Genomic DNA, 12217 nt, shown 5'->3' with positions numbered 1-12217 from the left:
CCAAGTGTGAAGTCCTTTTAAATACAAAAACCTTCAACTTGCTCACATAAATGTAATTGTATATGCTTTTACCAGGGCAGCTTTCTCCTAGATGCCTCTACCAAATACTTCATGCCTTTTATACGGGTGTATAAAACAACACTGCTTTAAAGAAAAAAACAAAACAAGGTAAAGCATTGTCCAAATAGTTCTGTGGATTCCAAGGCTAAATGCTGCACAAAATGTTTTAGCTGGGACAACTCAAATCATATTAATAAGCACTTAGAACAAGTCCAACACAAACTGATGAAAACTTCAAAAAAGCTGACCCATTGCTTTGTCTAAACAAATAGCCAACCCCAATCAGGTATGTTTCTCTTGGACTAAAGTAAATATGACATAGCAACATCCAAGAAGAAGTTGCCAGTAGAGGTCAGCTTATGTGCAATCGTGCTGGCCCCATGGACACTTCATGTGGCCCTAAAAGCTTCCTCTTGTTTCCTTTTCATGATGGTGCTTGACAGGACCTTGTCTTTCCTGTCTGATCTCTTCTCGAAGCTTGACCTCAGTAATCCTAAGGTGTCTGATGCTGGACTTCATCTCTTCATCTTTACCTCCATCAGGGCAATGATGTCTCTCTGTTCATTGAGCTTCCTCAGAAGCTCCTCAGTGGTGGTACCTGAGGGACATAGAGTACGAGAGTGGTCTGTACAGGGTGGCGAGGGGCAGCAGTCTGGAGTGAATAGCTGTCATCCGCCCATCACTCCACTTGGAGTTGTGGTGAACTGCGGAGGGGTAGTGCCCACTGGCTACAAAGGTCGAGTGTCCAGTAGTGGGGTAGTTAAGAGTTGGAGTTGGGGTGGGCTCGGTTGCCTCCTGCCCCACAGACCCCTCGGTATCCATGACTCCACCTATACTGCATGCTGATTACCCCTCCACTCCGGTTATGGCTGTTCCCACTCCCAGCAGTGGCCCCCCAACAGCACCATATTAGCACCACTGGCTGTCACGCTCCAGCACCCCCTTGCTCCTCGCCTGCCGGTAGCCCAGTGAGAAGAACGGTGTGAGGTTTCTTGCGAGTATGCCCTCGCTGGTCTTCCTCTCGTTCACCCCTCTCAGGGGAAAGATGGTGGGCACTCGCACACTAACAGACTTACGCCCCCCCCTGAAAGTGCAGGTTGCCCACACTCGGTGGTCCGGTGGCTGGGCTGGAAAGTCTGGAAGCATCCGTTCAACCCCGGCACGGGGATACATTCTGCAGCCACACATGCCGCAGCTCGGATCCTTAGGAAAAGTGTAAAAATGCAAGCCTTTATCTCGGTGTGAGTTGCTGTAACAACCGGGAACGCAGCAAGTGAAACCGGGCATCTCGAAAGGTAAGGAAGACGGAACTACACTCCCCACAATGCTGTGTACCCTTCCGGTACAACGAGAGTCTGAGCGGAACTGCAGATTCCACAATGCAACGCGTTTCCGGCACTAGTGGGCATGTCCAGTACACAAAAGACTACACCCTCCCAGTATACTCTGGGCTCATAGTAGGCGCGGTGATGGTGTATTAGTTTTTGAAGGGAGGCGGTAAAGAAAGATCTGGGAACCGGTGTAACCGGAGCAGTGTTAGAGCTAGCTGGTGTAACATATGGTACACACAATAATTTCAATAAGCTGTTTTTATGCAGGTAAATGTTCCCATAATATATTATAATAATAAGATTTATTTCATATAGTACTAGTGAGAAGAGATACGTTTTTTGTGTGCTTGTTATGTCTGTGTGAATATTAATAATATAATGTGAATGAACATCATGTAATGTACATTTTAGATTAATTATTTAACTATTTAAAATAAGTTATTGTAAAATAAAAACAACTGGCTGATAGGGCATCAATTTAAGTAAAAAAACATTATTTTAAAATTCATCTTTTTTGAGTCATCAATGATTTTTTTAATATGATACTTGATTAATCTACCTATTTGTGAAACACACTTTCCACCTCCACATAGCTGCATATATATGTATACATTTCTGTTTCTGCTTTTAAGCAATATATTGGCTTTGTTTTTTAGTTAGTACTGTGGAATAATGGAACATTCTCAAGAAGACCTTACTACACGATCATTGCTAAAGGGGATACTGTCTACAGAGGTAGTACGCTCAGCAGTGAAACAGAAGCCAGATCAAGGTAAAATGAATGTTTGTGAACGGTTCAGGAATTGACTAAAAAAGAGCTGGTTAAGCCTAAGAGAAAATTATGTGATCCATTGCCAGCCTCACGTTCTATACAAAAGCTGTCACAGAAATGTTAATGTACACAATTGGCATTGATTCGTCAAGGTTTGAAGAGATATGAAACCCACATTTTGTCTTTCATGATTCAGATAGAGCCTGGAATTTTAAGCAACTTTCTTATTTACTCCTGTTATCAAGTTTTCTTTCATCCTCTTGGTATCTTTATTTGAAAAAGCAGGAATGTAAGCTTAGGAGCCGGCCTATGTTTGGTTCAGAGCACTGGCTAGCGCTTGCTATTGGTGGGTTACATTTTGACTAAATTAGAAACATTGCTTAAAATTCCATGCTCTATCTGAATCATGAAAGAAAAAAAAATTGTATTTTATATCCCTTTAAAGTGATGGTAAATTCACTAAGTAATTTTGCATATTTTGAAAGCACTTTAATTATAAGCATATCAAAGTGCTTATTTATGTCCCCAAACCCAATAAATCTTTTGTAAGAAACCCCATTTTATGAGGCTCCGTTACCTGCTTCAATGCTGCTCTGTCTGACAATTTGTTATACTTTCGTTTGACAGGCAGCTGTTTGCAGCCAATAGGAGCTGCACCATACTCCCTATGTTAGCTACTGCCAGCACCCTCTCGTGTTGGTAACTGAAGCAGACTCAGCCGTTTCAGACAGTGAATCGCTATGGTAAAGCAGATTCACTGTTTAAAGGGACAGTCAACATCATAATTGTTGTTTAAAAATAAAGATAATCCCTTTATTACCCATTCCCCATTTTTGCATAACCAACACGGTTATAGAAATGCACTTTGTACCTCTATGATTACCTTGTATCTATGCTTCTGCAAACTGCCCCCTTATTTCAGTTCTTTTGACAGACTTGCTTTCTTTCATGTAATTAGCAAGAGTCCATGAGCTAGTGACGTATGGGATATACATTCCTACCAGGAGGGGCAAAGTTTCCCAAACCTTAAAATGCCTATAAATACACCCCTCACCACACCCACAATTCAGTTTTACAAACTTTGCCTCCCATGGAGGTGGTGAAGTAAGTTTGTGATAGATTCTACGTTGATATGCGCTTCGCAGCAGGCTGAAGCCCGGTTTTCCTCTCAGAGTGCAGTGAATGTCAGAGGGATTGTGAAGAGAGTATTGCCTATTTGAATACAATGGTCTTCCTCTAGGGGATCTATTTCATAGGTTCTCTGTTATCGGTCGTAGAGATTTCTTCTCCTACCTCCCTTTTCAGATCGACGATATACTCTTATATACCATTACCTCTACTGATTCTCGTTTCAGTACTGGTTTATCTATACTATATGTAGATGAGTGTCCTGGGGTAAGTCTTATTTTTTGTGACACTCTAAGCTATGGTTGGGCACTTTATATGTAAAGTTATAAATATATGTCTTTAAACTTATATTTGCCATGATTCAGGATAATCAGTATTCCTTCATTCAGACTGTGTAATGATCAGTAGGATCTTTACTGTCCCTTTAGTGAGGACAGAGTTCCTATAAAGATTGATAGAGGTTTTGGTGTAGGCTAGGTAATCCAGGGAAGGATTTCCCAGGATTCCCTAGAACATTACTATTAGCCAGGAGTATAGAAAGAGTTAATTCATGTGTCCTTAAACCACTCAATCTAGTCAGAGGCTGTGGCAATATAGGTATGTGTATATTTGATAAACACAATGTATTTATAACGAACTATATACTGGGTAAGGTGTCAGCGAATTTACAATAAACAGTATACTGAGCAAGATGATGTTAGACTTACAAGATATAAGTTAATTTACTCAGACCTGATATATATTGAAGCGGTAGTCCGGTTAGACTCACAGAGTACCTTGTAGTCCGTTAGTGTGTTTCAGCAGAATGAAAGCTACAGGAGCGTGAGGAGATGTGGAAGCGTTCAGGCAGGGAGAAGTGCTGACGGCTGTGTCTGATGACGTAAGCGGCAGCGTGTACCGCACAGACACAGCTGATCTCGGGTAAGTTGCGCTGAATCCTGTAGTTAGCTCTGAACGAGGAGAGAGGAATATAAGTCAGGTTAGTAAACTTGTAAATCCCCCAGGTAGTTTAGTGAGTGGATCAATTCAAGGAGACTGCCAGGAATATCCAATACAGGGAACCTGCACAGGATGTAGCTGAAAGCAAAACAATAAAGCAGCATTGGAGCATGGGTAGGAGGTGCCTTAAATAGGCAGGTGTTTAAAGGTACAGCGATACAGCCTTAACCCTTACAGAGCCCCCTCCCCAAGGAACCACAGCGTGGGTCAAGGTCTCGGGCGATCCGGGTTCCGCCTGTGGAAAACGGACACAAGGCGAGGAGCCAAAACATTGGAAGCAGGCTCCCAAGAATCCTCCAAATGTCCAAAACCCTTCCAATGAATGAGGTAATACAGAACCCCTCCACGGATACGGGAGTCCAGGATGCTATGTACAACAAATTCCTGATCCGGAGAAGGAGGTGGAACTGGATGAAGAACTTCAGGAGATGAATCTGATAGAGTACAAGGCTTAACCAGAGATATGTGAAAAGTCGGATGAACCCTGAAACTAGATGGGAGCTGTAAGGTCACGGTAGAAGGATTGTTGATCCGTACTATAGGGTAAGGACCAATAAACAACTTTCCCAATTTCTTGCAGGGGTATGAGAGTCTCAAATTTTTAGTGGAGAGCCAAACTTTCTGACCAACAGTATACTTGGGACTGGTCCTATGACGGAGGTCATAGTACTTGGACTGGCATACTTGTAATATATTGTCATGGACAGTAGAGAACAAATTGGAAATGTCATTGACAGGTCATTAACCAAAGGACATGGTGTATCAACCTTGGGGAGTAGAGAGAAACGAGGGTGTAACCCATAGTTAATGAAGAAAGGAGAAAAACCAGTGGAGGCGTTTTTGTTATTGTTATACGCGAATTCAGCGAGTGGGAGGAATGTTGCCCAGGAATCTTGTTGATGTGCACAGTAACACCTTAGGTACTGCTCCAACCACTGGTTCACTCTCTCAGTCTGTCCGTTGGTCTGCGGATGGTATGCGGTGGTAAGCCTTTGGTCTATGTGAAGAGATTTACACAAGGATCTCCAGAATCTGGAGGTGAACTGAGTTCCACGGTCACTGATCACTGTTAAAGGAATACCGTGCAACCGGATAACGTTCTGTATAAATAAGTCACAAGTGATTTTGGAGGTAGGTAGAGAGGTTATGGGGATGAAATGAGACATTTTCGAGAATAAGTCGGTAACCACCATGATTGTGGTGTAATTGTTTGATTTTGGGAGATCAACAATAAAATCCAGAGATACAGTATCCCAAGGAACATGGGGTGCTGGCAATGGTTGTAGAAGACCTACTGGCAGTTGTCTAGATGGTTTAGAGGTAGCACAAATGGTACATTGATCCAAAAATTCCTTGAGATCGGTTCTTAGGGATGGCCACCAGTAGGATCTAGTGAGTAGGTCCATGCATTTGTCTCTGCCCATATGACCTGCTAACGGAGAGTGGTGTATGGAGTGCAAAACATCTTTACGAAGCTGTAAAGGAACATACAACTTGTGGTCTTTACGATAAACTCCAGAGGAATCGAGTATCAATTCTTGACGTGGAATCGTAGTGTCTGTGGCAAGAGCTCTTTTGAAAAGAGGTTCTAGACCTGTTAAAATGCCTATTATACATTCCTTAGGTATGATAGTAGTCGCTGTGGTACATTTAAGGGTTTAGCGGCTTGCCTAGATAGGGCGTCAGCCTTACCATTTCTGGTACCTGGTCTGTAAGTGATGATGTACTGAAAACGAGAGAAGTAGAGGCTCCATCTTACTTGTCTGGAGGACAAGGTACGGTTAGATTGTAAGTACTGCAAATTTTTATGATCAGTGTAGATGACTGTAGGTTGGATAGCTCCTTCCAAGAGGTGTCTCCAATGATCAAAAGAACATTTTATAGCCAATAATTCTTTTTCTCCAACCGGATAGTTTAACTCAGCAGGTTGTAAGAGTCTGGAGAAATATGCCACTGGGTGTAACGGATCCTTAAATGATTTTCTCTGAGAGAGGATGGCCCCAATGGCAAAATCAGAGGCATCCACCTCAAGTATGAATTGTTTCTGCATATCTGGATACTGTAAAATGGGGGCTGAAGTGAATTTTGTTTTTAGATTGTCAAAAACTGACTGAGTCTGATGGTTCCAGACAAACTGCTGATTGAGTTTGGTGAGTTGAGTCAATGGTCTAGTGAGGGCTGCAAAACCTGGGATAAACTTTCTATAATAATTAGAAAATCCGAGAAAGCGCTGTACATCTTTCTTTGTTTGGGGTATAGGCCAATCTAAGATTGCCTATACCTTATCATTTTGCATCTTTATCCCGTCAGGGGAGATATCATATCCGAGAAAAGATATGTTTTGAGACTCAAATATGCATTTTTCTAATTTTGCATATAGGCTATTTTTCCTAAGTCTGGAGAGGACTTCCCTGACGTGTACTCTATCAGGAGTAGGCTCTTGATCCATAGTGTCAACAGAGTACAATAATCTGTACTCAAAAAAAATTTCTATAAACACCCAAAACCTTTAAAAATCTTTTTTTATGGCTGCTTTATTATGTAATGATCAGTAGGATCTTTACTGTCCCTTTAGTGAGGACAGAGTTCCTATAAAGATTGATAGAGGTTTTGGTGTAGGCTAGGTAATCCAGGGAAGGATTTCCCAGGATTCCCTAGAACATTACTATTAGCCAGGAGTATAGAAAGAGATAATTCATGTGTCCTTAAACCACTCAATCTAGTCAGAGGCTGTGGCAATATAGGTATGTGTAGATTTGATAAACACAATGTATTTATAACGAACTATATACTGGGCAAGGTGTCAGCGAATTTACAATAAACAGTATACTGAGCAAGATGATGTTAGACTTACAAGATATAAGTTAATTTACTCAGACCTGATATATATTGAAGCGGTAGTCCGGTTAGACTCACAGAGTACCTTGTAGTCCGTTAGTGTGTTTCAGCAGAATGAAAGCCACAGGAGCGTGAGGAGATGTGGAAGCGTTCAGGCAGGGAGAAGTGCTGATGGCTGTGTCTGATGACGTAAGCGGCAGCGTGTACCGCACAGACACAGCTGATCTCGGGTAAGTTGCGCTGAATCCTGTAGTTAGCTCTGAACGAGGAGAGAGGAATATGTCAGGTTAGTAAACTTGTAAATCCCCCAGGTAGTTTAGTGAGTGGATCAATTCAAGGAGACTGCCAGGAATATCCAATACAGGGAACCTGCACAGGATGTAGCTGAAAGCAAAACAATAAAGCAGCATTGGAGCATGGGTAGGAGGTGCCTTAAATAGGCAGGTGTTTAAAGGTACAGCGATACAGCCTTAACCCTTACAGACTGTCAGTTTCATTATTTGGGATAATGCATATTAATAAATATTTTTTTCTTACCTTGAAAATTTTCAATTGACTATTTTTCCCTGTGGGCTGTTAGGCTCGCGGGGGCAGAAAAATGCTTCATTTTATTGCGTCATTCTTGGCGCAAACTTTTTTGGCGCAAAATTTTGTCATTTCCGGCGTCGTAGTTGATGCTGGAAGTTGTTTGTAGTTACGTCATTTTTTTGACGCATGTGTATTCAGACTTGTTTTGCGCCCAAAAAATGTGGGCGTCGGTCTCGACGTCAGAGGATGTGGCGCCATACTTGGCTCCAAAAAAATATGGGCGTTGTACTTAGCGTCAAAAATGTGGGCGTCATACTTGTTCCACTTTTTTTCTCACATTATTTAAGTTTCACTTTTTTGTTCCTTCTGGTTGCTAGAGGCTTGTTTATTTTGCATTTTTTCCCATTCCGGAAACTGTCATTTAAGGAATTTGATAATTTTGCTTTATATGTTGTTTTTTTTCTATTACATATTGCAAGATATTCAAAACACTGTTCCTGTATCAAGAAATGCTGAGGGATTCCTGTTGACTGATATCAGTCCTACCAAAGCTAAGTTAATTTATTTTAATGTTATGAATGTTTATCTTTAGTTATGGTTTGTAATAAGTTATCATGATAAATTTTTACATGCAGAATCCATTAGTATTTATGCTTTATATATTGCTATTCTTTTTATATCTTATGTATAAGATATACTTTAAAATAGAATCAGAAAAATATTCTTATAAATTTCTAAGGCTTTGTCTGACATCCCGCCTTCTATTAAAATTTTTAGGTCTTTTTCAAACTTCTTTTAGTTGATGAAGTTTCAAATGACCAACAACATAATTAATTATCCTTCTCTGATGGTGCTTTTTTTTCTCATTCAGAATTTTTCTTCATCAGATATTGACACTAACAAATCTACTTTTTTATTCTTTATTAGAGTACATTTGTTCCTTGTTCAAAAGGTGTTGATTATTTTGGATATTGATTTATCTAGTTCTTTTGATTTGAAAGACTAGCTAACATTTAAATTCTGTTTATTTATCTTCTGTGGTTTCTTCAGAGGTTTTTTTTCCAGTTCCTGATACTAGGGAATGGAATAGGCTGAGAATTTTCTTTTAGTCCTTCTTTAAGGTTTTTAAATTGTATTCTTTGCCGGCAGTTAGTTTTCAGTTAATGGGGCTATCTCTACTCCTGCCAAATATACTATTATTCTTTTAGCAAATAGTATTTCTTTTTTTCCTTCAGATGGTTGTATCTTATTTAAGGAAAATTATTTTCAGGTACTTTTCATAGACCTGTAATTTATTTGGCTGATGTTGCAATTGCTGCATCTTTCTGGTTGGATACTTTAAGATCAAGTATCGGATTATGATTTTTTTAGCATTGTTAAAAGGACAAAATCTTCTACTTTTTTGAAGTTCAGACTAAGTGCTATTGCATTGTCTTGTTATTTTGCATTTGTTGATTATGCAAGTCCAGTGTGTTGTCTGATCCTTTAACTTGTTTAAAGGGCCACTGTAAGTAAATATTTTCTATGCCTGTTACTAACTAACTACCCCAAATACGCTTTTTATCAATAGTATTTCATTAACATATCTCTACCGTAATAAATGAGAGAAGTAGTCCCAGATATAGAGTCACATTCAAAAGGATGGTAACACTCAAAGCCAGGACATCAGTGATGTGTGATAGGAACCACATGTACCAAGACTGTAAACGGTAATAACACACCCCCTTCAATCAGGAATATAATTCATATATGCGCCCCAGTCTTTTCAGGCATCCACTATTGCGGAATAAGGTGAAATTCAAAACTCACCCTTCTGCCTTAATGAGTCGCTGTGGTCCGTGTCCGGTGGTGGGGAATATTTCAGAGGCGTACTCCTAAATGGGGATAAACAACGGCTGAACTGCCGGTTCCCCTGCAAGGATTTGCTGTACTCCGGATCCCCTACAATACCAGACTTCCGGAACTCCGTAGCGTAGCGTGTGACGTCATCGGGGGCCTGTGAAGCCGGGGGTGTGTAACGATCAGCCAATCAGGTTCCCAAAAAGCTCGAAAAATGAAAACCACTGGTCCACTTGATTTCGCTTGTGTGTGAGGAACTGAAGAAAAACTGCTGCCAAATGAGGGACTCCTTGTGATCCCAAAGAGAACAAAATATGAAAGGATGAAGCAGTAGTCTTCCAAGTATGAATAAAAAGTCCAATCTTTATTTCATAGTTAAAACATCACAGCAAGGGGTAAGAAGGTGCAGGCTGGTTGACTAGTTTCGGCTGTGTGCCGTAATCATAATCCTGCAGCCACTTAAAATTGTACATATTTAAAGGGGTTTCCAAACACAGTGATTGGTCAATGTTAATGGGAGTGTAAATCCACCCCCTCACATAATTTAACCTCTTACTGAACTTTTATCTGGGCCTGATAGGAGATTTGACCTTGTTAACATAGAGAAAGACTATAGGAAATAATGATCACAGATAATCAATGCATTTATGCAGGCTCAAAAATATGTTTAGATATATATATATATATATATGTATCTAGTGCATATGAAGAGATATACAGCACATATTCATATGTTTATAACTATGTCATAGATATAGGTAATATAATATAATATAACCCAGTATGCACAAATTTATAGAAAATGTATAAAATCTAAAATATAAAATATATACAGCATCAGTATGTAGATGATCTGTATTCATGCTAGTATAATTATATATACAGGCATACATGGTTATAACAATAATGGAAAGATACAATATGCTATTTGAATTGTTAAATAACATACATACTATAATAAACACATTTCCAAGTCATATATTCCTATACCTAAAGAATGCTTAGACCCTAAACAGTTTTAGTTCAAAACTCACAACTGATAGTCTATAAGCTAAATATTCCATTATTTTGGCTATGGAATTGAACTCATATAATGTGCCTAAAGTATGTTGTGCAAATAGTACGGTATTAAACCCAAAATCTATAGACATATGTGTTAGTAGACAAAATACTAGTGTATATTTGAGAATAGTGCATAAGTACATATCCCTAAATACTAGGATGTATGTGAAGTAGCCCAGATATATATTTCCCTAAATACTAGGATGTGTGAAGGGTAGTGGTGTTAGGTTGATTGGATACCAACCCCAGCATGAGAAACAATATGTAAAGGGTACCAGTGTGGCATTTATGGGACAGGGAAAAGGCCCATAGGAAAAATTAATTAAATCAAATGAAATAAAATAAAATAAATAAATCGCATTGTCACGAACCATATATCAATGCCAGTGGTTGATGAGATCAAATTCTGAATTGAAGCCCTTTGGTACCTGAGTTTGAAGTTTAAAGATCCAAAAGGCTTCCTGTCTGGCCAGAATTTCCTCTTTATTCCCACCTCTGAATGGTTGCTTAACCTGTTCAATTGCCCTCCAATTAAATGCTCTCACATCTCCATCGTGTACCTCAATGAAATGTCTTGATAGTGCTGAGACTGTTTTCTCATTTTTGATGTAACCCAGGTGTTCTCGTACTCTCGTACGGACATCCCTGGTAGTCATGCCCACATACTGTCGGCAATGCTCACTACATTCAATGAGGTACACGACGAAATGAGTAGAGCATCTAATACATCCTCTAGTCTCAAATGTTTGATTAGTGACATGAGAATAGAAGTTTCTTCCCTCTGCTATGTAGTCACAGGCTTTGCATCTACCATTGCTACATTTATATGTTCCATTAATGGCCAGCCATGTAGCTGATAATTCCTTTTGTGGTAAAAGGGAGGGCGACAAGATATTGCCTAAGGTGACACCTCTAGAATAAACACATTTGAAACCTTTGTCCACAGTTCTTTTTAAAGCCTTGTCTCCACGCAGTATTGGGAAGTATTTTCTTATAATATTACAAACTTCATTGTATTCCGATGAATATTGTGTAATAAAAAGAGTTCTATTATCATCCCCTTTATTTGGCCTAGGTATGAGAGTGTCCTGTCTATCCACACTGCCCACTTCCTTAGCCACATTCTTAATCATGCTGGGCTGGTATCCCCTCTCAATCAGTCTGTCTGCCATGTGTTTACTCTCTTTCTTGAAGTCTATTTCAGTGTTGCAAATTCGTCTAGTCCGTAATAACTGTCCCTTGGCTATTCCCCTGAAAACATGTTTCGGGTGAGCACTCTTACTGTGCAGGAGTGTGTTACCAGAGATAGGCTTCCTGTACAGACGAGTGATTACTTTTCCTGTATCAATCTCTCCCTCTAGGGTGATATCCAGGTAATTAATCGTCTTTCTGTTCCATTCACTGGTAAAATTAACCCCATTGTCACTCTCATTGAGGTAACACACAAACCTTTCAGCTTCCGTTTCACTAGATGTCCATACCAAAAGCAGGTCATCAATGAAACGTTTATATAGGCTAATGTGTTTCCTATATGGGTTACTATCTGAATAGACAAAGCATCTTTCAAGCCAACCCATAAAAATGTTGGCATATGAGGGGGCAAACTTAGCCCCCATTGCCGTGCCTTGCCTCTGCAGATAGTAAGTGCCCTCAAAATAGA

General features: G+C 39.9%; 1 protein-coding gene across 1 annotated transcript; it reads right to left on the bottom strand.

The window, feature by feature from the left end:
* Window positions 1-446: 446 nt before the first annotated feature.
* On the bottom strand, window positions 447-1414 carry THAP11 (THAP domain containing 11). Its single transcript, XM_053715913.1, is given in 6 exon segments — window positions 447-584; window positions 587-712; window positions 990-1179; window positions 1182-1217; window positions 1220-1260; window positions 1263-1414. Coding segments are annotated over 6 exon segments (603 nt in total). The 5' UTR covers window positions 1348-1414; the 3' UTR covers window positions 447-459.
* Window positions 1415-12217: the final 10803 nt, after the last annotated feature.

Source organism: Bombina bombina, chromosome 1 (assembly GCF_027579735.1).
Source record: "Bombina bombina isolate aBomBom1 chromosome 1, aBomBom1.pri, whole genome shotgun sequence".
In the NCBI taxonomy this organism is placed as follows: Eukaryota; Metazoa; Chordata; class Amphibia; order Anura; family Bombinatoridae; genus Bombina; species Bombina bombina.
Note: the sequence above shows the minus strand (reverse complement) of the source record. Positions and strands in the feature narration are given on the sequence as shown.